The 26,873-nt window shown below is 40.3% G+C and overlaps 1 protein-coding gene across 1 annotated transcript; it reads left to right on the top strand.

Moving 5' to 3' along the window:
* The first annotated feature begins 2,267 nt into the window (after window positions 1-2,267).
* Window positions 2,268-26,873, top strand: LOC132781096 (nuclear receptor ROR-beta-like). The gene is made up of 10 exons (XM_060785057.2): window positions 2,268-2,598; window positions 14,521-14,606; window positions 15,655-15,796; window positions 16,528-16,965; window positions 18,436-18,557; window positions 18,876-19,008; window positions 19,722-19,829; window positions 20,005-20,115; window positions 21,158-21,270; window positions 23,716-26,873. Exons 1-10 carry the CDS (start codon window positions 2,592-2,594, stop codon window positions 23,872-23,874), a joined length of 1,419 nt encoding a protein of 472 aa, XP_060641040.2. The 5' UTR covers window positions 2,268-2,591; the 3' UTR covers window positions 23,875-26,873.

Genomic DNA, 26,873 nt, shown 5'->3' with positions numbered 1-26,873 from the left:
ATGTGATTTTCTGGATGTGTTTTCTCATGTTGTCTCTCATAGTTGAGGTCTACCTATGATGTCAATTACAGGCTTCTCTCATCTTTTGAAGTGGGAGAACTTGTACAATTGGTATCTGACTAAATACTTCCCCTCCCCCCCACTGTAGATAGATAGATGGATTGATAGATGGAGAGAGAGAGAGAGAGAGAGAGGGAGGGAGGGAGGGAGGGAGGGAGATATATAGATAGATATATAAATTGATAGATAAGGATAGATGGATAGAGAGAGAGAGAGGTGGATAGAAAAGAAAGATGGGTAGATAGATCGACAGAGATAGATAGATAGATAGATAGATAGATAGAGGTGGATCAATAGATAGGGATAGATGAATGGATAGATAGATAGATAGATAGATAGATAGATAGATAGATAGAGTTAATGGATTGATGGATGGATAAGTAGATTGATGGATGGATGGATTGATAGATGGAGAGAGAGATGGATGGCTCGATAGATAGAGATGGATGGATGATGTCATGATCTCTAGCTCATGCCATACAACTGTCAACCAGCCTCCATGACACAGAACACATGACCATGGGCCAAAAGGGAGGATAGGACATAACCAGCCATAAAACTCAATTGCCCAAATATTTTTTTTTGGGGGGGGGGGGGGAGAACTGGGCTCTGGAATGTGGAAAGGGGCAACCTCCAGGTGCCAGGATTCTTGAGTGATTCATGATGTGGTAGTTAGGCCTATATAGGAGGAAAGTAGTGCGACCGAAGTTTGATATCTTCACCCCTTGTGCTTCTCTGTGACATCCTTCATAGAAGACTCCTCCAGAGCTACACAAGTTGGAACTGAGATACTTGACAAATGGATAGAGATAAATGGATGGATGGATGGATGGATGGATGGATAGGTAGATATGGATGGAGAGAGATAGATGGATGGATAGATAGATAGATAGATAGATAGATAGATAGATAGACAGACAGACAGACAGATAGATAGATAGATAGAGTTGGATGGAGGGAGGGAGAGAGAGAGAGAGATATGGATAGATAGATTGTGACAGACGGATAGATGGACAGATAAGAAGATGGATGGATAGCTGAAGAGAGATTAGTAGATGATAAATAGAGAAATAGATCGACAGACAGATAGATGCTAGTGATAAATGGATGGATGGATCAATGATAGATAGAGCAGAAACATGACTGATATTCAAAGATATAAGTAGATCAATGGTAGAGAAAGAGAAATAATAAATAGATTGATCGATCAAAGCTATAGATGATTGATCAAAGCTATTGTTGTTATTATTATTAGACGATAGATATCAATGAGAGAAAACATGATGGATATTCAAAGGTAGATATAAATAGATCAGTGAGAGAGAGAGAAAGTGATGATCGATCGATTGAGATCAATGAGAGGAAGAACTATGGTGAATATTGAAAGATAGAGAGAAGTAGATCAATGAGAGTCCAATTTATAATAGATAAAGAGAAAGAACCAATTATTATTATTATTATTATTATTATTATTATTATTATTATTTATGTTCCACCCTATCTCCTCTGTTAGTTAGATAGGCCAATCAAAGATAGGTATAGATGATTCGGATCAATAATTGAGATTCATGATCAATAGATCAAAGATAACTACTATAGATAGATGGATCAATGATACAGATAAATCAATAGATGAATCAAAGATGGCTATCGACAGATGATACATAGATCAATCAAAGATCAATATAGATATATTATTTATATCAATGATAGATCTATGATCAATAGGTCAAAGATAGCTATAGAGAGATGACTTAGATCAATGATCAATATCAATTTCTCTCATTGATAGATCTATGATCAATAGATCAGATAGTTATAGATCTATGATAAAGATCTATGATCAATATATTAATGAAATATGACTTAGATCAAAGATAGCTATAGATAGATGACTTGGGTCGATGATAGAGAGAGATCCATGAGTGATAGACAGATTAATAGTAATCAATAACCGATTGAAGGAGATCAATAACTGAAATATTATAGCTATGTATTTAATATTAAATTTTCTCTTCTTTTTCAGTTGAAGTATAAGAGAGACATGGCTAAAATGAAGGAGAGAGAGAGAGAAAGAAAAAAAGGTGAATTATGTCATTCCAGAATGATATAATGTGAGGAAGGAGTGGGAGTGGCCTTGTGGGGAGGGGAGTGGCTTGGGCCGTGATTGGCAGCGGGGTGGGCGGGGCCAGGACGAGATGTCATGTGTAGGAAAGTAGGTTAGCAGTTCTTCTTGGCAGAGCAGAAGGAGAGAGGGAAGGAGAAAGCAGGGGAAAGGAGGATAAGAAGGGAAGCTGTGCAGTTGCCGCTTCTTCTCAGGACCCCTCTCTTGATTCATTAGTACTTATTAATTAATACTCAGCAACATTAGCATCATTTCAAAGCTTGACTTCCTAATAGGGAAGAGGCTCCTAAACATTTCTAGATTGTTTTTTTACTTCTTTTTAGTTTCCTGAATTTTTCATGCCATTCCCAGAAGAATAGAAGGAAATTGTATAAAAAGTGGAGGAGAAAAAGGGAGAACAGTCAAGATGAGAGGTAAGGTTTTATGTATATTCTTCCTTAACTTAATAGTAGTAGTAATAGTAATAATAGACTAATAACAAACATTACTTCCTCCTTGGTTGTTTATTATGATGATTATTAAATATTATTAATGTATCATTAATACTTCTTCCTTTGTCCATTATTATTATTATTATCAGTATGATTTTGTATTGTTATTATTTTGCCATTGGCTCTTTACACGTCTTTTAATTTCAGTTTATATTATTGCTATTATAATTGTCATCCTTCCTTATATAATAATAATAATAAAACAATTATTTTTCCTTGTCTGTTTATTATTGTTGTTATTCTTTGTATAATTAATACTTCTTCCTTGGTCTATTATTATTATTATTATTATTATTATTATTATTATTATTATTATGTATTCTTATTCTTATTGGTGTTATAGTATTATTTTGTGTTATTATTAATTTGACATTACACGCCTTTTAATTTCAAATTATATTATTATCATCATCATCATCATCATCATCGTTGTCGTCGTCGTCTTTATTATTTTGACATTATCTTCAATTGCAATTATTATCATCATTGGATTATTATTATTTTGTATTATTATTATTGGTGTTCTAATATTATTATTTTGTATTATTATTATTGGTGTTCTAATATTATTATTTTGTATTATTATTTTGACGTTGGCTCTTTACATGTCTTTTAATTTCAAATGATATAATTATTATCAACATTGTCATCTTTATTTTTTTGACATTATCTTCAATTGCTATTATTATTATTATTATTATTATTATTATTATTAATGGGACTTTTCTCCCAATACTTGGCAATCCCTCTCTCTAATAGATTGCAATGTAGTTACTTCCTTGTTCATGTTGTAATATATAAATATATAGCATATTTGTGGGCGTAACTTCTATTGAAGAAAGAGTGCAAATAATAATAATAATAGAGCTAGGAAAAAAATCCAAATAAATGATGATGATAAATTGTGACTCTTCTATCTGCGTCATAAAGAACACTCCAACATACATACTCATGCATCAACATAGATAGGTACATGCATGTACATGCATACGGTGTATCTGGCTATCGTTTGCATATGTCGATATTCTCCGCCACTCAGTTTCTCTACATTTGAGTAAATTGATTACAAAATCTCACCGTAACATAAATATACACACACATACATACATACAGTACGTTTTTCTGTGCATCGACATGTAAATACGATAGATAGATAAATAGATAGATAAATAGATAGACTGTATATGCCTATCTATCTCCATAGATATACAATCTAATGGTAGATACATACATGCGGTATGTCAATGTGTATATCTACATATACGCACAATAGATCGTTGGATAGATTATGTGTGTATCTGTCTACATGTACATACATACCATCGAATGATAAACACACACATGTACATACATACAGTCTATCTATATATCTGCATATACATTTGACTATATCTATTTACATCTACATACAGTATATGTGTGTATCTATCTACATATACATACAGTGTGGTATGTCTATCTAACTATATATACATATGATAGATTGTATATCTATCTATTTGTCCGTCTGTCTATCTGTCTGTCTGTCCCTCCATCCGTCCGCCTGCTTGCCTATCTGTCTATCTGTATCTCTATCATCAATCCATCCTTGTATCCATCCATCCGCCTTCTATCTATCTATCCATCTATCCACACATATCATCGATTGAGCGATCGATTGATCAATGCACAGACAGACTGTATGTATGTATATTTATGGATCTATCTATCTACATATACATACAGTGTGTCTATCTGTATATCTATATATACATGAGATAGACAGTCTATCTCTCTATACATACGATCGATCGATCGATAGATAGATAGATATGTCTTATCATTATCTTCATTTATATATCTATCTTATATCACTGGAAATATAATTCAGAAATCTCTTGTAAGAATAAAGAAGCCAATTGGATTGAAGAAATAATCTGATCCCTATTATTATTATTATTATTATTATTATTATTATTATTTTAATGTGCAGGAATGATGGTGCTGTGTTTCATGCCCAGGAAGCGCTCTGCACTTGCTCAGGGACCTTCTTGTCGATGGGTTTCTAACAGGAAGGTTCTTCTTTAGAGGGTTGGGTGTTTCCTCCATTGTTTGCTTGGTCTTGTTTGGTGCCTTTTTAAAGATGGCTGATTGAAAAGATGGAGGCAGAAAGGTGCAAATCTTCCAGAAAATGGGGGATTACGCAGGGGACTACAACTCCCATCTCGGAGTTGTTTTAACCATCATTTCCAATGGAAATAAAACCCGGATCAACTGCTCACCAGGCTGGCTCTACCCTGTTGACTTAATGCAGTTCGAAACCACTTTAACTTGTCACGGCTTAATGCTATGGGACCGTGGGGGTTGCTCTCTATATAAGCCTTAAACTTAGCCAGCCTTTGGGATCCTGAATTATATTATTATTATCATCATCATTATTATCTTGCTCTCTATATAACTCATAAACTTAGCCTGCTTTGGGAGTCCTGTATCATCATCATCATCATCATCATCATCATCATTATCATCATCCATATCTTCTCTTTATGTAACTCCTAAACTTGGTAGCTTTGAGCATCCCGAGTTATTATTATTATTAATAATAATAATAATAATAATAATAATAATATCTTGTTTTGTTTCGCCCCTAAACGTAGCTGGCTCTTGGTACTCTGAATCATCATCACCATAGCAATAATAATAATTTTCCTCTCTCTTGAGCCACAGCCACTCAAGTGCATTAGTATCGGCCGTGTTATGCCTTGCATCTGCGGCCGTCAAACAGTGGAAAAATAGGGCAAGTTATTAGTATTATTAGTATTACAACGGCGTCATCCTTTTGCCATCGCTTTTCCTCCTTTGCAGCCATTTTAATCTTCATACGCAGCAACAGTGGCCTCGAACATGGCTGCGGCGAGCAACGCAGAAACATGGAAAGACACCCCCATGTTCTTCCATGTTTAATCAGTTTGGAGGGATAGAATCACACTATGTAACAATGTTTGGGGAAAAAAGTGTTCTATTCCTGGTTCGAATTGTGCGGTGCTGACTTTGGAGGTAGTTCTTCTACTCCAGAAACTTCATTTTAGTGGCACAAACTATGTTGAATTGGCCGAGACTCGATGAGAGATTCGTTGGAAAACGAGAAAAAATTGTGCTACAGGATGTCCCTCAAAAACAAAGCTTTTTTGCAGTTTAATAAACGTTTCCCATTTTTTAATGATAGAGCCAATTAGGAAATGAGATTGATAACCCAGGGGCAAAAGTCGTGTTACGTTGGCGTCTTGATCGGGGATAAAAAAAAAAGGGGGGGGGGTTGTTGTTGTTGTTGTTGTTGTTGTTGTTATCCCGTTAGCTTCTTTGTTCATGCTAGAGATTGCCGAATGATATTTTCAGTGATATATTATAAATAGATAGATTGATTGATACAAATGTATTGATGGATGGATGGATGGATGGATGTAGTGATAGACATATGGATGGATGGTTGGATAGATAGATAGACAATCTATTTGAGCAAGTCCAAGCACATATTATTACATGCATACCCCAAGAAGGTTCACATGAGGATAAGACAGAAGTAATTACATAAATGGGCAGTTGATATGAAATGGGAGAAGATGATGAAGCCAGCAGAGACAATGTACCAAGATTATGAAGACTGTGTTCGTGGTAACAGATAAAGATATAGAGAGAAGAGTAATGAGGAGGAGGGGTAGGAAAGGGAGGTGGGAGGAGGTGGGATTTAAAAATGTAATGTGAATGAACATGTAAAGTATGTGATTAGATAATATAAAATACTTTGCCTCAATGTAAGCCTATAATAGACATTTATTATCTGTTCGAATATTATGTTATTTTGTATTCAATTAAAAATGAAATATAAAATAAAATATGGATAGCTAGGCAGACAGATGGAGAAAGTGATCATTTATATGTATGTATGTCCATATCCATCTATTTATGGATTGGATGGATAGATAGATAGACAGACAAATAGATGGAAAAAGTGATAGGCATTTATATGTAGGTATGTATCTTTGGTTTGTATGTATGTTTGTTTGTTTGTATGTATGATAGATGATAGATAGATAGATAGATAGATAGATAGATAGATAGATAGACAGATAGACAGATAGACAGATAGACAGATAGATAGAGAAAGTGATAGGCATATCTATCTATCTATCTATCTATCTATCTATGGATTGTATGGATAGAAAATGGATGGATAGATAGATAGATAGATAGATAGATAGATAGATAGATAGATGGACAGACAAATAGACAAATACATGGAGAAAGTCATAAGCAGTTATATCTATCTATCTATCTCGGGGTGAGAAAAGCAGTATACAAATACTGTAAGTAAATAAATAAATAAATATCTGTCTATGGATTAGATAGATAGATAGATAGATAGATAGATAGATAGATAGACAAATAGACAAATAGACAAATACATGGAGAAAGTAATAGCCATTTATATGTATGTATGTATCTATCAGTCTGCCTATGGATTGGATGGATAGGTAGGTAGGTAGAAAGATAGACAGACAGACAGACAGACAAATGGAGAATGTGATAGGCATCTGTATGTATGTATGTATGTATCTATGGATTGTATGGATAGATAGGCAGATGGATGGATGGACAGACAGACAGACAGACAGATAGATGGAGAAAGTGATAGGCATTTATATCTATCTCTATCTATCTATCTATTTCGCTAGCTAGCTAGCTATCTGTCTATCTATACGCCAATGAATTGGATGGATGGATGGATGGATGGATGGATGGATGGATGGATAGATGGATGGATGGATGGATGGATGGATGGATGGATGGACGGACAGACAAATGGAGAAAGTGATAGATATTTACATGTATGTATGAATGTATGTATCTATTTTCTATCTATCTATGGATTGTATGGATAGACAGCTAGATAGATGGATGGATGGATGGATGGATGGATGGATGGATGGATGGATAGACAGACAGATAAAGTGTTAGACATATCTATCTATCTAAGGTTTTGATAGATAGATAGATAGATAGATAGATAGATAGATAGACAGACAGACATAAATAGATGGAGAAAGAGACATTTATATGTATCTACCTACCTATATATCTTTCTATGGATTGTGTGGATAAAAAGGCAGATAGATTGATGGATAGAGAGATAGACAGATTGATTGAGAAAGTGTTAAAAATTTGTATGTATGCATGTATCTATCTATCTATGGATAGTAAGATAGATAGATAAACAGACAGACACAGATGTAGAAAGAGACATTTATATGTATCTACCCACCTATCTATGGATTGTATGGATGGATAGATATATACACAGAGTGATTCTATCTGTCTGTCTGTCTATCTATCTATCTATCTATGGATTGGATGGATGGATAGTCTATCTTTTGTATATGTAATACAGATACATGTTCCCTCCCTCCCAATCATCCCTGCTCATGGCACTCGATTCCTTCGTCATTTCTCAAATCATGGCTTGCATTAGTTTCATCACCATTGCCATTATTATTAGTATCATTATTATTATACTATTATCATCATCATATCATTATTACCATTACATGATTATCATTATCACCTTCATCATCATCATCATATTATTATTATCAACAGCAGCATCATTTGCCAAGGAGGCCAACGCCTCGCTCATCTCTGACAGTGACATCACATTGAGCCATGGCAGTTTCAAGTGGTATTAAACTGGTCCAATTCTACAGTGTAGATGAAGCCCAGGGTGCAGATAAAGCCATTGGATGGGGGAGGGGGTGTGTCACACTTTCTCAGCCTCAACTACACATCTTGCCAAGAAAAAGAGGATTAAGGGTTTCCATATCCTTCTCCTCTTCCTGAGGTATCCCCAAAGGCCATCTAGTCTGGCCTTGTCTCAAAGGAGGAATTGGAAACAGTCCCGGGGAAATAACACCTCCTCCTCCGCCTCCTTTTGCAGAAAAAAATGCCTGGCATTAAAAACAGAGAGAGAGACAGTTGTGGGTTTGGCAACCAAGAGGCGCTGCCCCAGTGACCTAGATCTGTCAGAGGGAAAAGGGGTTTGGAAAGAAGGAAGGGAGGAGGAGCTGGAAAAAGACTTGTGAAGTGCCTGAGTTTCGGCTATGGGTTTTCTGAGACTCTTCCTGGTTCACTTTTGGGTTCTTAAGGCCTCTCGTAAGCACTGAAATGGAGCAAAAAGGCTCCCTTGAGTTGGAAGAGACCCCTAAGGGTCATCTAGTCTGACCTCTAGCATCAAAAGGCCTCCTTGAATGGGAAAGGACACCTTAAAGGTAATCTAGTCTGACCCAGAACATCAAAAGGTTATCTTGAGTTGGAAGGGAGCCCTTCAAAGGTCATCTATTCTGATTCCGAACATTGAAAGACCTCCTTGAGTTGGAAGGGCTCCTCTTAATGGTCATTTATTCAGATCCAAATGATTGAAATGCCTCCTTGAGTTGGAAGGGATTCCTAAAGGTCATCTAGTCTGACCTCGAACATCAAAAGGCTTTCTTGAATGGGAAGGAACCCCTAAAGGTCATCTCAAAAGGCCTCCTAGAGCTGGAAGGGACCCATTAAGGTACTCTAGTCTGATCCTGCATTGAAAGGCCTCTTTGAGTTAGAAGGGACCCCTAAAGGCCATGTAGTCTGACCTCAGCCATCGAAAGGCCTCCTTGAGTTGGAAGGGACCCATCAAAGGTCATCTAGCCTACCCTCAAGCATCAAAAGGCCTCCTTGACCCTAAAGGTCATCTAGATGGACACTAGGCATCGAAAGGCCTCCTTGAGTTAGAAGGGAAGAACCCCCCAAAGGTCATCTAGTCTGGCCTCAAGTATCAAAAGGTCTACTTGAATTAGAAGGTACCCTCTAAAGGTAATCTAGTCTGACCCTCACCATCGAAAAGTCTCCTTGAGTTGGAAGGCACACCCCAAAGGTCATCTAGTCTGACCTCAAGCATCGAAAGGCCTCCTGAGTTGGAAGGGTTCCCTCTAAGATCACCTAGTCTGCACCCAGGGATCCTCAGGGATCCTCAACTAAAGACATCTATCTAACGTCTGGACAGTTGGATTTGCAAGGTCTGGGTTCTAATCATTTTTTAAAATGAGCTGGTTGGTTTGTTGTTGTTTTGTGTGTGTGTGTGTGATTTGCTAAAAAAGAATGCCTTTGGGGGCTGTTTTCTCTGCTTTCGAACAAGTTTGGACAGGTTAATCTTGGGCTGCTGAGCGCCGCAAGAAATATCAGAGAGAAAAATAAATTTGAAGGGAACTCCTTGACTCAATCTGAAGAGACCTCAAAGGAGGTTGAGGCTGACAGAGTGTCACCCAACGCAGTTGGGCAGGGATTCAAATTGCATTTGCTGCCAGGAATCTGTGCCGGAAATGCCGTTTTCTTCCAAATGACTTTATTTGAATTTTAGGCAGAATAAACATGTTCTGCCCAAAACTTCTGCATAAAAAAAAATAGTTTCTACATACACATATTTTCTGCATACAATTATTATTAATATTATACATTATTTTCTGCATAGAAATATTATAATATTTTCCGCATACGTTATTATTCTGCATAGAATTATTATTATTATTATTATTTTCATCATACAATTATTTTCTGTATAGAAATATTATTTTCAGTTCCAATAATGCTGTTCCCTGTGCCAAATAACCTTGTTTGAATTTAGGGCAGAATAAACTTGTTTTGCCCAAAATGTACAGTTTTTTCCTGTCTAGAAATACAATTTTCAGTGCAGAAAAGAGTTTTCTGCACAAAAATTCAATTGTGTGCAAAACTGGTGAAACATTGATGCAGCTAAGAAATAAGTTGCCAATGTGCCAAACATTCGGTTTTTAGTCTCGGGGCTTGAAAGGGTTTTGTTGATTGAGTCGTTCCATTAATTTATTTGTGGATTAAACCTGACTGCAAGCTTTCCCTCTTGACTCAGGATCAAGAGAAATCCTCTTAAGTCAAAGCAGGGAGAACGTTGTTTATATCTGGATCCCTTCTGCAACGTTATTAGGCATTTATTTAACCCTTGTGGTTTTGCTCCGACATTAGAAATGGTGGTGTGATGGGGGGTTGATGTCCCAGTTTGGTTAGAAAAGGCCCATTTACTCCTCTTCTTCTCAGATTTTTTGCTTTGAAAATGTTCCATTTTCCTTCTCCTCCTCCTCCTTTGTTCACTTCAATGACTGCAAAAAATAGATTATAGGAGATGAGAGGGGTTATTTTTATTAGGAGTTCCTCTGACTATCAAGAGGTTCTTCTGACCTTCAAGAAGTTCTTCTGACCATCAGGAGGTTTTTCAGACCATCATAAAGTTCTTCTGACCGTTAGGAAGTTCTTCTGAGCATCAGGAAGTTCCTCTGACCACCAAGAGATTCCTCTGATCATCATGAGATTATTCAGATCACCAAAAAGGTCTTCTGAACACCACAAAGTTCTTCAGAACCTAATGTGCTTCTTCTGACCACCAGGAAGTTCTTCTGATCATTATGAAATTTTTCTGACCATCAGGACTTTCTTCTGACTATTAGGAAGTTCATCTTACCATCATTAGGTTCTTCCGACATCCTGAGCTTCATCTGACTATCATGAGGTTCTTCTAACTACCAGGAAGTTCTTTTTACCTTCATGAGATTTTTTTGACCATCAGAAGGATCTTCTGACCATCAAGAAATTTTTCTGACCATCATGAAGTTCTTCTTAATAGTTAGGTGGAACTTCTTTTATTGCAATCTGAATCCGTTTCTGTGGAGAACCAAAAAACAAACTTGCCCTCTCCTCAATGGGACATTCGTTCCAAGATTCAAATATAGCTCTCATGTTACCCTTCTCTACTCCAACATAAACCTTCCCAGCTCGCTAAGATGCTTCTCATAGGGATTCATAGTTTCCAGACTATTTGGTGGCCCTTCTCTGGACACTATCCAGCTTATCCATCTCTTTCTTGGATTTTGGTGCCCAGAACTAGAGAAATTTCCGGTCAGCTGTGAGGAAAACAGAATTGAGTGGGACTGTGAGTTCTATTTCTTTTCCAAGCGTTTGTGTGCCATGGGTTAAATGCCACTTTGTGCCCTCTTGTTACACAACCCGCCTGTTGAGTTATATTCAAAGCTCTGGGTAAATGTGTCAGTAGGACACAACCAATTCTTGACGGACAGGTCTGGCGGCCAACAAGTGGTGGGACTGGCTTGCCCTTAGATCTGACGTACGTCACCGGTGATGTGTCAAGCAGATGGCAGTTATATAACCCTTGGTGGTTTTTGCGTGAGCCAGCTGTACCAAGCTACAAACAACTTGGCCGAAGGAGGGATGTTTGTGGGTGAAGTTGGGCAAGTTGTGAGCTCATCAAACAGGAGGAGACTTCCTTTCCTTGAGCAGTTTCGCCTTCTCCTCTGCTGCCATTCCGGATGCATTTGCAACAAGGGGTCCTCACACTGTTTAAGCCCAGGGCCAGTTTAGGATCCCTTGGACTTAGACTATAGTTTGATGTGCTGCCTTCAAGTCCATTCAGACTCAGGGCGAATCTAAGGCAATCCTCACACAGAGTTTTCTCATCAAGATTCTTTGTCTGCATCTGGCAAAGGCCTCCCTTTTCTCTCTTCCTTTCCTTTTTCCTTCCTTCCTTCCTTCCTTCCTTCCTTCCTTCCTTCCTTCCTTCTCTGTTCCTTCTCTGTTTCTTATGTGCTGTTCTTTCTCCCTTTATTTTCTTCCTTCCCCTTGTTACCCACCTACCTTCCTTTTCCTTCCCTGTTTCCTTCCTTCTCTTTCCTGTCTTTCTTTCTTTTTTTCTCTCCTTTCCCTCTGTTTCCTTTCCTTTTTCTCTTCCTTCTCTGCATTTTCTTTCTTTCTTTCTTTCTTTCTTTCTTTCTTTCTCCCTTCCTGTCTTTCTTCTTTCCTTCCTTCTATTTCTTTTATTTCTTTCTCCTTTCTTTCTTTCTTCCTTTCTTCCTTTCTTCACTTCCTTCCCTCTCTGGTTACTGCCTTCTTTCTTTCTTTTCCTCCCATCTCTGTTTTCTGTCTATGTTTCTTTCTCCCCTTGCTTCTCTTTTCTTTCCTTTCTTTCTTCCTTTCATCTTCTCCTTCCTCCTGTTTCCTACCTACGTTTCTTCCTTTCTTCTTCTGTTTTCTTTCTTCTTTTCCTTTTGTTTCCTACCTTTCTTCCTTCCTTCCTTCCTTCCTTCCTTCCTTTCCTTCTCTGTTTCCTTCCTGCCTTTCTTTCTCCCTTTCTTCTCCTCCTTCTCTACTACCTTCCTTCCTTCCTTTCTTTACTTCCTTCCCTCTGTTTCCTTCCTTTCTTCCTTTCTTCTCTCCCTTCCTTCCATTTCCTTCCTTCCTTTTTTCCTTGTTTCCTCCCTTCTTTTCTTTCTCCCTTTCTTCTCTTCCTTTTTCTCTCCCTCCATTTTGTGGGAGAAATAGAGAGAGGAGATGAATGGAAAGGAGTGTAAAGGAGCAAGAAGAAGGTGGTGACAGTCTAAAGTTTAGAGCAAAGGCCAGGTAAAAAACCTTAAGGGTCTGGATACGGCCCGCAGGCTTTGCTATGGGAACTCTCAAACTACAGTGTACAATTCAAGCAGCTTTTGGACCACTTTGGCTGCCGGGGCTCAATGGGACTCTGGGAGCTGCCTAATTAATTTTGGCCCCTATTGCCAAATTGTACAGATCTGGTACCGATACTCCCTTTCCTAATTAACGGTATGTCTATTTATGTATATACTGCCTCCAGAATGGGTTCAACGCTTACCAAACACCAATAATGAAGCCTGGCTTTCTTTGCGGAGGCAGAAAATGGCATGGAGGGAATTTTAAATGAGAAGTAATCTCCCTGTTTCCTCCTCCGGGTGATTCAACAGCAAGACACGCCCGAGAGAAAAGTATTTCTTGCAAAGCAGAGGCTGTCATTGTTGTCCTCCTCTTAAAACAGCATCCGTCCGATGTGGTATCAATTAATGTTGAATGATATATATATAGTATGATTTCCTCAGACTGCCCTCTTCTGGCATTAGATGGAACTGCAGTATTCATATTGATTTCATATATATAGTATGACTAGCTTGGGTAGCCGGCGTTGCCCGGATTATTTCAAAAAGTCATTTTTTTAATTGTACAAAATGCATAAAGTTGTGGGTGAACTACAACTCCCATCATGCCAGGTTAACCCCGAAAAACTCCATCAGTATTTCATGTTTGTTATGTTGGGCAAGTTTGCTCTCCAGATGCAAACTTGGGGTTCAATGTGCTCTGTGGCTGTAGTATAAACTACAACTCCCACTATGGTGAGTCAGTCCCCTCAAACCCCTCCAGTAGGTTGAGTTAGTCATGGGGGTTCTGTGTGCTACATTGGTCCAGGTCCATCATCAGTGGGGGTCACAGTTTCTCTGGTTGTGGGTGAACTACAACTCCCAGAAAGAAAGGTCTGTTTCCCCAAACCCTTCCAATAATCAAATTTCGGCATATCAGGTATTGGTCCAATTCCATCTTTGGTGGAGTTCAGAGTGCTTATTGTTTGCAGGTGAACTATACATCCCAGGACCTACAATTCCTATAAATTATGGTGATTCTCCCCAAACCTCTCTAGTATGTTCCTTTGCTGATCAATTCCTCTGTTTGCTGTGTGCTATAGAAAAGAGTAGGAAAGGATAGAGTCATGCATATTGCTCACCAATGGAGAGAGTCATAAACACGCCCTCTTCTGGTATTAGGTGGAACTGCAATATTCATGTTGATTTCATATACATAGTGTGGCATCCCAAGACTGCACTCTCCTGGCATTGCAAACCTTCTTTCTCTTTACATTTCAAAGGCAAATTGTTAACTGCCTGGTTTCTCTTCCTGCAGCACAAATCGAGGTCATTCCTTGCAAGATATGCGGGGATAAATCATCCGGGATCCATTATGGAGTGATCACCTGCGAAGGATGCAAAGTGAGTCGTATTATTATTATTATTATTATTATTATTATTATTAGGAGCCCACTGTGGCGCTGAGCTGCTGAACTTGCTGGCCAAAAGGTCACAGATTCTAATCCAGGGAGCAAGGGGGTGTCAGAAGGGTCGCCAAAGACCATCAGAAATCACAGTATTTTCTCTCGATCATGGGGGTTCTGTGTGGGAAGTTTGGCCCAATTCTATCGTTGGTGGTGTTCAGAATGCTCTTTGATTGTAGGTGAAATATAAATCCCAGTAACTACAACTCCCAAATGTCAAGGTCTATTTCCCCCAAATGCCATCTGTGTTCATATTTGGACATATGGAGTATTCTACAAAACTCAAGGTCAATGCCCACCATACTCTTCTAGTGTTTCCTGTTGGTCATGGGAGTCCTGTGTGCTAAGTTTGGTTCAATTCCATCGTTGATGGAGTTCAGAATGCTCTTTGATTGTAGGTTAACTATAAATCGCAGCAACTACAACTCCCAAATGACCAATTTTTTTGACTGATGGTCAAAGCGGTTTTTGATTTATGATGTCACTCAAAACGAACAAAGCATATTTATATATAGATAGATAGATAGAATAATATTTATTATTATTAGTGTTCTGTTACTACTATTTTATTACTATTTTTTATTTTTGTGCTTATTACCATTTATTACTTTGGGCATCTTGAATTATTGTTATTGTTATTATTATCTTGCTCTCCGTATAACCCCTAAACAGCTAGCTTTGGGCATTCAGAATTATTGAATTATTATTATTATTATCTTGCTGACTATATAACCCCTAAAGTTAGCCAGATTGAGGCATCCTGAATAATAAGTATTATTATTATTATTATTATTATTATTATTATTATTATTATTATTATTATTGGTGGCAGTGGCAAAGTAGATGGTGGGTGGGAACTTGTTGCTCTGAAAGCTTCTGGGAAGTGGGTGTGAATCTCCATTGGGGAGCCCTTTGTATATCCCTGTTTGCACAGTTCCTGAATTGCATCCTAGAGTCACCGCTTTTCTCTCCTCCGGTGTGCACAGGGCTTCTTCCGCAGGAGCCAGCAAAACAATGCAACGTATTCCTGCTCCCGACAGCGCAACTGCATCATCGACCGGACCAACCGCAACCGGTGCCAGCATTGCCGCCTGCAGAAATGCCTGGCACTGGGCATGTCACGTGATGGTGAGCATTGCCGCAATTGGCCACCATTGTTTGTTCATATCAGGAGTTGCCCTAGAAAATGTCTAGGAGGATGTATTTTATTGGACGTGTATGAATGGCCCAAGGCTGCCATAGGGCCTTGGGCTTAGAAAATTCTTAGAGAGCATGTATTTTGTCAGATGTATTAATGGCCCAAGAGTGCCATAGAGGTTCATGAGAGGGCCTCAAATACTTTTAGAGAGGTCTTAGAAAATAATAGTAATAATAATAATAATTTTATTTCTTAGAAAATAATAATAATAATAATAATAATAATAATATTTCTTACTTGCCTCTCCTCGTGGCTTGAGACGAGTTGCAGAATAATTAAAACAAATAAACATTGTAAAAAAATCCACCAATGCACATATTAAAATGCATTTCTACAAAAGATATCTATTAAAACGTATCATATATAATACATATTGAAATACACAGAGCAAAGATTAAACACAGGACAAGAATTTTAAAATCCATGCTTAAAATTGGCTGGGTAGGCTACTGCTAGAAGAGATAGATCTTCAGATGGTTTATAAATTTCGGCAGGAAAGACCTAGAAGGGATGTATTTTGTCGGATGTGGATAAATGAAACCATGGTCTCGTAGATACAGGGGAGGCAGATATGTATCGAGTTTAGGAGAGACGGGAGGAACAGTTCACAGCACTCACTATCCGGACAAAGGCTAAACTGAAATGCCACCCTTCCTTGCAGCGGTCAAGTTTGGCAGGATGTCCAAGAAGCAGCGGGACAGCCTCTATGCTGAGGTCCAGAAGCACCAGAAGAACCAGGAACATGGTGGAGGGCACAGTCATGGGGAAGCTGCGGATGAGCCAGAGCCCCTCTCCCGAGGCTATTCAACCAGCGTCAGCAGCGGCCTTTCTGATCTGGATGATATCTCCATGCTTTCTGATGGGTTCCTCTTCGACTTCCCCTTAACCCCGGATAACAATGGGAATGGTGGTGGTTACTACAACCTCGACCTCCTTACCTCAGCTCAACCTTCTCCAGACCAATCCAGCCTGGACCTCAGCGAGGCCAAGCTCCTCAAACAGGAGTCGCTCTACGAGTTGATGCTGGAACCATCACTCTTCTGTGGAGGGGGCTTCGAAAGTGGGCCCTTGACCTCAGATGTCTCGGCTGCGGAGATCGGTGAGTACAGGTTTGCTGCTTCATCATAGGAGTGCTCGAATCCGTTCTTTTTCCATTCTGTTTCCACTTTGAATTTTGGGTGCCCTCCATTCTGTTTTTGGGAAGATTCTGGGAGATTAAGAGAGAGGCCATTCAGATTCGTAATTCAGGATCTGGAGTTCTGTTTCCGTTTCAGGAAGAATTGTCCCAGAAACAGAACGGAATTCTGTGCAGTTTCACACATCCCTATGTTTCTCTCTCCTCCTTCAACCCCTTTCAACGACTCTGTGAACTTGGAGACATGTCATGCTTAACCTTTACACAACGTGATACAATAGATGCAAACCCCGTACCTATATCCCAACACACAAGTTCTCTGTTTTGGGTTTTAGGCCTATTCCTGGGGGCACTCACTTGGAAAATGCCTATAGAGGTATGCAAATCTGTTCTGTTTATGTTCTGTTTTACTTTCAAATTTGGGAAGATTCTGGGAGATTAGGAAGGGAGGCCGTTCAAATTCATAATTCGGCACCCAGAGTTCCGTTTCTGTTTCAGAAATAATCTTTCTGAAATCAAAACCTAGAAAACACACACCCGAAAACAGAACGAAAACAGAATGGATTTTGTTCCATTTCACACACCCCTAGGAAATGGCATTGGATAGACTGTATCTGCTCTCGTTTTCTGGATAACGGTTATCATGGTTTTTTATGCCCCCCCCCCCCCAAAATGTAATCATAACTGCTATACATTTATACAAAAGCAAAATTGATATGAATTTTGGATTCAGGTTTTGTAGCTCAAAAACTGATTGTGGGGAAACAGGTGCCGTTTCCGTAATCAACAGGTCATATATACCCTGAAACCATTATTATTATTATTATTATTATTATTATTATTATTATTATTATCAACAATAACAACAACCATAACAGCAACACACAAAGATTGATGGCTGAGAATTCATTGGGATTAATTCATGCCAAACTGGGACACTTAGAAGAGACCACGGGCATTTTCCCACTATAGAAAAGAGACTCTCGTCTGCCAGTTATTCCAGTGGCTCCTGCAAACTGTGCAAAATGTAATTTAGGGAACTGAAGAACCTTTCTAGCTAGGAATTCCAAAGGCTCTGCCCTCAACTACATTTCCCAGAATTCTGCAGGAGCCACTCGGATGATTGGTTATTGACAGCCTCAGTTCTATAACACTAGTGGGAAATGTTGCATGACTCAGTGCTACAAGATCCTAGAGGATCCTTCTTTGGCAAAGAAGGCGAAATACCTTGTCGGACTACAACTCCCATGATCCTACAGCGCAGCTTAAAGTGGTGTCACACTTTCATGGCTGTTGGAGTGCTAGACAGTGACTTCCACAGAGGAGCAGAGATTCGAACCCGGAATGCAGTGGAGTCACCTTATCTGGAGGTTTTAGAGCTGGATGACCATCTTGTCAGAATGATTATTATATGTATCATTCTGTCCCCACCAGAGCGCCTCACCCAAAATGTGGTCAAGTCGCATATGGAGACGTCGCTATACACCGCTGAGGAGTTGAAGCGGATGGTGTGGACAATGCACTCGCAAGACGAAATCAGAAACATGCAGAACAAGGTAGGTTTTTCCCACACTGGCCGGGAGTCTACCTACACTGTCAAATTAATTGGATTTGACCCTGCTTTAACTGCCATGGATCGATGCAATTGAATCCTAGAAGGGTTTGTTTTTGTTTTTGTTTTTTTGCGGAGAAGGCTAAAGAGACAGTATAAAACTACCATAGTTCTGTACCATGGAGCCATAGCAGTTCAGGTTGGGTGAAGTGGCATTCATTCTACAGTGTAGACACATCCCTTGTTTTAACAAGGAAATTGGAGAAAACATATGTTTTGGGGTATTTGAAAAATATTTGACTCCTTTCCCGCTTCTCTGCAGAGCTGTGAGGCCATGTGGCAGGAATGCTCGATCCAGCTCTCCAATGCCATCCAGTACGTCGTCGAGTTTGCCAAGCGCATTGATGGCTTCATGGACCTCTGCCAGAATGACCAGATCATCCTCCTCAAAGCAGGTGAGGAGCAAGGTTGCTTTGTTGCAATGACTCTTTTTCCGATTGTGTTGATGTAGCAACCCTTTTTCCGGTTGTGTTGTTGCTATGACCCTTTCCTGGAAGTGTCGTGACAAACATTCTTCCGTCTGCATCCGTTGCAACAACCCTTTTTCTGGTTGCATTGCTGCTACGACCCTGTTTCCAGTTATGTTGTGATGATTATCTTTTTTTTCTAGTAACGTTGTTGCAATAACAGTTTTCCCAGCTGTGTTGCGGCGAGAACCGTTTTCACGATAATGATTTCCCAGTTACATTGTTCCGATGACCCTTTCCCTGATAGCGTTGTTGCAACAAACCTTCTTCCTGTTGTGTTGTTTCTATGACACTTTTTCCAGTTACGTTGTGGCGATGACCCCCTTTCTAATGACGTTACAATGACTGGTTCTCCAGTTGTGTTGTGGCAACAACCCCTTTCCTGTTTGTATTGTTGCAACAACCCTTTTTTCAGTTACATTTTTGGGATTATCCGTTTCCCAGTTATGTTGTTATGATGACCCTTTTCCCGATTAATGTTGTTACACAAAGAACACATTCCTGACCTAACTGTGGATAATATGATCATTGGTTGACCTCACTTCCCGGAATAGAGTTGTGTTGGAGAACCTCAACATTCGTGATTTGACCCTCCTTTCTCTTTTCGTTTCCCCCTTCCTTCCTTTCTTACCTGGCCTCAGGTTGTTTGGAGGTCCTCCTCATCCGGATGATCCGCGCCTTCAACCCCTTGAACAACACAGTGCTCTATGCTGGGAAATATGGCGGGATACAGATGTTCAAGGCCTTGGGTAAATATCGTAAGAGGATAATACCTTGTACAAATTTAATTTAATTCCTGAATTTATTGTGGAAAGCTGTATTGAAATTGACAACTTCAAATAGGAGCTACCAGAGAGGTCAAAGCGCAATGAGAAGGTCATTCCAAATCATGGCTGTCTCCAACTCTTTCCTGTTTTCTTTTAGGCTGCGATGACCTAATCGATTCTGTTTTTGACTTGGGGGAAAACCTATGTCGGCTTCAGCTTTCGGACGAGGAGATTGCACTGTTCACAGCCACGGTCCTGCTTTCCCCAGGTGGGTCATGAGCGGCAGTGGAAGAGAAGGAAAAGAAAGCCAGACAGACTTAGAGGCCAAAAACTAATCCTTTCTATCTCTATACTGCCTACTTCTGGCCGTATCTGCATACATACATACCTAGAAATCAGTAGTTAATCCTTTCTATCTATACACTCCCCTCTTATGGTTGCTTCTGAGTACATACAGATTGAGAGGCCTGTAGCTAATCCTTTCTATCTCTATACTGCCCTCTACTGGCTGTACCTGGAAATTGCATATATACATACTTAGAATCCTTTTTATCTATACACTGCCCTCTTATGGCTGCATCTAAGCATTGTGTATATACATACCTAGAAGTCAGTAGCTAATCCTTTCTATCGATACACCACCCTCATGTGACTGGATCTGAGCATTGCATATATACATACCTAGAAGTCAGTACCTAATTCTTTCCATCTATACACTTCCTTCTTGTGGCTGTATCTGAGCATTGTATACATTGTATTGTATACCTAGACGTATATATTGTATGCCTAGAAGTCGGTACCTAATTCTTTCTATCTATACACTGCTCTCTTGTGGCTGCGTCTGAGCACTGCATATATACATACTTAGATGTCTGTAGCTAATCTTTTCTATCTATACACTGCCTTCTTGTGGCTGCATCTGAGGACTGCCTATATGACCTAGAAGTCATAGCTAATCCTTTCTATCTATACACTGCCCTCTTGTGGCTGCATCTGAGCATTACATACATACATATCTAGAAGCCATGAGCAAATCCTTTCTATCTATATACTGCCCTCTTGTGGCTGCATCTGAGCATTATATACATACATATCTAGAAGCCATGAGCAAATCCTTTCTATCTATACACTGCCCTCTTGTGGCTGCATTTGAGCACTGCCTATATGAGCTAGAAGTTAGTCGCTAATTCTTTCTATCTATGCACCACCCTCTTGTGGCTGTATCTGAGCACTACGTCAATACATACCTAGAGGCCAGTAGCTAATCCTTTCTGTCTCACTGATGCTGAGCTTGGCTTGTTCTTTCCCAGATCGGCCCTGGCTTTCCGAATCGAAGAAAGTGCAAAAGCTGCAGGACAAGATCTACTTGGCTCTGCAGCAGGAGGTCCAGAAGAAAAACACCTACGAAGACAGGCTTTCCAAGGTGAGTGGTGGGTCTTCTGACCATCTTTTGGGAGGGCTTGGGTGGTATTGTGAATTCTTTCTTGACTCTAGGCGTAATGCCAAGTATTTTCAAGGAGGTAGTAGTGAGATCTCTTTTGAAGAAACTGGCACTGAATCCCACTCAACTCAACCACTATAGGCCAGTTTCAAATCTCCCCTTCCTGAGTAAGATTCTGGAGAAAGTAGTCGCTTCACAACCCCAAAGGTTCTTGGATGAAACGGATTATCTGGATCCATCTCAATCTGGGTTCAGGCCTGGCCATGGGACAGAGACGACAGTGGTCACCTTGCTAGATGATCTATGAAGAGAACTAGACAGGGGGAGTGTGTCCCTACTTGTTTTCCTGGACCTCTCAGCAGCTTTTGATACTATTGACCATAGTATCCTCCTGGGCCAGCTCTCCAGAATGGGGTTTGGGGGCACTTTTTTACAGTAGCTTCGTTCCTATCTGGAGGGTTGGATCCAGAAGGTGGAGCTGGGGGACTCTGGTTCGACTCCCTGGCTGGTGGCCTGCGGCATCGCTCAGGTTTCAGTTCTGTCCCCCATGCTGTTTAACATTTACATGAACTGCTGGGAGAGATCATTCAGAGTTTTGGAGTTGGGTATCAGATTTATGCAGACGACACCCAACTCTATTACTCCTTCCCACTAAATGGCAAGGATGCCGTCCTGCCGCTAAACCAGTGGTTGTCATCAGAGATGAACTGGATGAGGGCTAATAAATTGAAGGTAAATCCAGACAAAACAGAGGTACTCCAGGTCAGTCGGAATGCAGATCGGGGTGTGGGATTTCAGCCTGTGTTGGACTTGGTCGCACTCCCACTCAAAACACAGGTCCGCGGTCTGAGTGTGATCCTGGACTCACTGCTGATCCTGGAAACCCAGGTCTCTGCGGTGGCCAGGAGCACCTTCACACAATTAAAACTTGTGCACCAGCTGCGATCCTACCTTGAGACGCCAGATCTGGCCATGGTAGTCCATGCCTTAGTCACATCCCGTTTGGACTACTGCAATGCTGTCTATGTGGGGCTGCCTTTGAAGACAGTTCAGAAGCTTCAACTGGTTCAGAAATCGGCGGCCAGATTACTAACTGGAATCCCGTACAGGGAGAGATCCACTCCCACATTGTGGCAGCTCCACTGGCTGCTGGTCTGCTTCCAGGCTAAATACAAAGTGCTGGGCATTACCTTTAAACCCCTAAACGGCTTGGGTCCAGGCTATTTGACTAACCACATCTCCTCCTATAAACCAGCTCGGGCACTGCGGTCAGCAGAGGGAGGCCCTGCTTTTGGTCCCACCTCCATCCCATGTACGGCTGGTGGGAAAGAGAGAGAGGGCCTTCTCCATGATCGCCCCCACCTCTTTAACTCCCTCACCAAAGCAATAAAAATCCCCCCCTCTTCTCCTTCAAAAAAAAAGTGAAGATTCACTTTTGCACAGTAGCATATGGAGAGGAGGAGGATTAGATAATGTGTGATCACTAACGGACCTCTGGTTGAGAACTAATATTCTATTTGGGGTCTGTTAGTCCATGTCTTATTTTCTGGACCTTGGGGTCCCTTCCAACTCTAGGAACCTTTGATGCCAGAACCCCATTCCTCCATGAACCTATTAATACCCATGAGAGTTGGATGGCCATCTGTCGGGAGGGATCGGATGGTGTTTCAAGTCAAGTTTTATTTGATGCTTAGACCATAGGTCTTTCACACATAAGGCTAACAAATAAATACATGAAAGCCAGATTATTAAGTACAATATAAAATACACAATTAAACTCCTAAATAAATTGTTACAATGCAACATTTATCAATGGCCAACTACTGATCAAAGGACATATATAATATAATGCCAAGTTTTTAAACTTTGTGTTTTTTTAAATACATTACAACTGTACCCTTGGTTCACTCCTGATACAATAAATAAATAGTTGAAGGCAGCTGATAGTAATTTTCCATTCTTAGTTAGCCTTCTGTGCATGCTTGTAAAATACTATAATTGGAAGTCCACTCCAACAGGAAGGTGTGACAGTTCCTTTACTCGGCGTGAGCTGACGTTGTCACCACTATTTTGCAAATAGTAAAGTGCTGAAATGAACTCGACAGGCAGATTTCCCCAACAAGCAAACAGAATAATATGCAAACAAATTACTAGTGGAGGCTTGAGAAAGTCGCTATTTCCAACACTGATTGGGTGGTGTCTTCCTTTATGGCCGAACGGGGTTGGCGCTTGGGGTCTCTTCCAACTCTAGGTGTCTTTGATCATATTCCTCCATGAACCTATTAATGCCCATGAGGGTTGGATGGTCCTTTCTCAGGAAGGATCAGATGGTGCTTTCCTTAATGGCAGAATGGGAAGGGCCCTTGGGGATCCCTTCCAAGGTTGGGATGCTATAATTCCCTGTTTTCTCTCCCTGTCTTCCCCTAGATGGTCTCCAAGCTGCCCGTGATGAAGACCATCTGCCGCCTTCACCTGGACAAGCTGGCCTTCTTCCGCCTGGTCCACCCAGAGACAGCCATGGACTTCCCTCCGCTCTACAAGGAGGTCTTCAACACCGAACTCCATTACGATGGCAGCGAAAGCTAAGGTCAGCTCTTCCGGGGAGCAAGACGGACCGAATCCGGGAAATTCAGGCCCAGAAAAACCAAGGTCTTTCCCAATTGGGATCTTTGCCTGCCACTGAATGTAAACAGGTCTTGGGAACATGCATACACACGGTTCGGACAGATCACCTGGATCACAATGATGATTCTACGCCAGCGAATGTGAACCGCAAAGTTTCAGATTCATCTGCAACAAAGACCGCCCTGAACATTGTGTTTTTGGAGTTAAGAACTCCCATTTATTTTATTTTTGCGTAATTGCGCAATTGCGCAATCCTGGATTTAATTTATATGGCGAATGTTGGGGGGCTGGCCCCTCCGGCAGGGAGGAAAAGATGGTGAATAATGATGCATTTCCATTGAGAAATCATGCTGCTAATCTAGTCATGCGGTTGGACTGTTTCCCATCAGCCCCATGACAAAACAGCCATAATAAATGGCTCCTGGGGTCTTTCGGTGTTGGGACTTTGGGAAAGGATCCGGTCTTTTCCATATTCTATCCCTATGTTAAGTTATCCCCAAAAGACCCTTAAATACTACAAATTTTTGGGGGGGGGGGGAATCACATCTCTTCATCCTCAAAACGTGTAAGGTTTGGGGTGAGAAAAGTATATAAAACGTAAAGGAGATAAACATGACAATCAAATCAAATTAAACACTCTTTAAACAGCCAAAACCATTTTTAAAAAACCATTAAAAATTGCACTTTATTCATCAGATCCAGTCCAATTAATCTTGGCTCCGAATCCCAGTTGCACCATTGAGGCGTATTTGACAATCTCCTCTTTTTAATAAGGATGTTTTGTAAATATCAGCATGTCGTTTTTTAAAGAAATGTTTCCAATGACCCCTTGACCGCCTTGTTGACCCCTTTATGGCCGCACACTGCTGATGACCATACTTGTGCACTTTTCCTTGCTGTCCTAAACCTTTTGGAAGGTATATATAAATATATATTTGTTTTATTTCAAAAGACTTTGTCCCATTCCCTGATTGGGGTTCATGGTTGTTTTAAGGCTTCAGTCCACTCCAGGTTGTAGTCCAAACTGTAAAGGAGATGCTTTAAAGTTTGGACTAAAATACTTCTAAACCCACCCCCCAAAATATCGATATGATTCTCCATGTCATAGCCAAACAAATAAGAAAAGTCCACTGAAATTCAGTCTGCAATCTGGACCCCGTAAATATTTGGTCTGCAATCCACACACCATGAATATGCAATCTGCCCCTACACATATGCAGTCTACACCCCACAGAATATTCAGTTTGCAATCTGCACCCTACAAATACTGAATCTGCAATCTTAACTTCACAAATGTTCAGCCTGCAGTCTGCACCCACAAATAGGCAGTCTGCAATCCAAACCCCAAAATATTTAGTCTGCAGTCTTAACCCCACAAATATTCTGTTTGCAAACTAAACCCCACAAATATTTAATCTGTACCCATGAGTATTCAGCCTGCAATCTGAATTTACAAATACTCAGCCTGTAAACTGCACCTACGAATAGGCACTTTGCCCTGCACCAATATTTAATCTGCAATCTGCACAGCACACATCTTTGGTCTGCAATCTGCACCCTACAGATATTGAATCTGCAATCTGAACCCCACAAATATTAAATCTGCAATCCGAATGCCACAAATACTGAACCTGCAATTTGAACCTGATTAATATTTGGTCTGCAATCTGCACTAATGAGTTTTCAGTCCGCAATCTGAACCCCACAAATACTCAGCCTGCAGTTTGCACCTGTGAGTAAGTAATCTGTCCCCACCAATATTTAATCTGCAAGTTGGCCCCACAGATATTGAGTCTACAATCTGAACACCGAAATATTCAGTCTGCAATCTGAACCCCACAAATATTTAATCTGCAATCTGAACAGCACAAATATTCAGTCTGCAATCTGAACCCCACAAATATTTAATCTACAATTTGAACCGCACAAATATTCAGTCTGCAATTTGAACCCCACAAATATTGAATCTGCAATCCAAATGGCACAAATACTGAACCTGCAATTTGAACCTGATGAATATTTGGTCTGCAGTCTGCACTAATGAGGTTTCAGTCTGCAATCTAAACCCCACAAATACTCAGCCTGCAATTTGCACCAGTGAGTAGGTAATCTGCCCCCACCAATATTTAATTGCAAGTTGGACCCACGGATACTGAGTCTACAATCTGAACACCCATATATTCAGTCTGCAATCTGAACCCCACAAATATTTAATCTGCAATCTGAACAGCACAAATATTTAATCTGCAATCTGAACAGCACAAATATTCAGTCTGCAGCACAAATATTCAGTCTGCAGTCTGAACCCCACAAATATTGAATCTGCAATCTGAACAGCACAAATATTCAGTCTGCAATCTGAACCGCACAAATATTCAGTCTGCAATCTGCAACTCGTGAACCCATGTATGAAAAGCGGAGGGGAAAGTCGGTGAATCTCTTCTCGTGAATGTCGGTGCAAACGAGAACATTTATACATTTCTGCTTTTCTGTCTTTTTTTCTTAAAAATTGCTTTGTGTTTTGAGCGAAACGGGGGGGTGGGGCGGGGTGGGGCAGGGGAAGTGTTTGTGAAACACGGGAGACACGCGCACGCAGCACACTTGTGGAGAGGGAGGGGCCTGCGTTATTTTCACAAGGAAATGCGCTTTAGATGTAGAGGAAGGGACTGCTTCGACTGAATGCATTGAATGTCTTGTTTTGTGCAAAATCATCATTTCTATTTTTGTAAAACGAGGAAAAAAGAAGGAGACGAAATGACGTTTTGTGTAAAAATCCTGATGGGGGAAAAAGTGGAAAGAAGGTGTTTATTTAAATGAGGAGGGGTTTTTTCGGGTTTGTTTTTCATACAATTTCAAAATAATATAATGTATTTAAAAGACCTTCGGCTCAAGATGTTATGCTAGCGAACGATAGCTGTATGTTGCACAAATCCAGAGAAATAAAAGTGAAGGGGAAATCA

The sequence above is a fragment of the Anolis sagrei genome, chromosome X (assembly GCF_037176765.1).
Source record: "Anolis sagrei isolate rAnoSag1 chromosome X, rAnoSag1.mat, whole genome shotgun sequence".
In the NCBI taxonomy this organism is placed as follows: Eukaryota; Metazoa; Chordata; class Lepidosauria; order Squamata; family Dactyloidae; genus Anolis; species Anolis sagrei.
Note: the sequence above shows the minus strand (reverse complement) of the source record. Positions and strands in the feature narration are given on the sequence as shown.

Coding starts and splice junctions, on each gene's coding strand:
- LOC132781096 (XM_060785057.2), top strand. Junction 16,966..18,435: donor TGTCTCGGCTGCGGAGATCG/GTGAGTACAGGT, acceptor TGTCCCCACCAG/AGCGCCTCACCCAAAATGTG. Junction 18,558..18,875: donor TCAGAAACATGCAGAACAAG/GTAGGTTTTTCC, acceptor GCTTCTCTGCAG/AGCTGTGAGGCCATGTGGCA.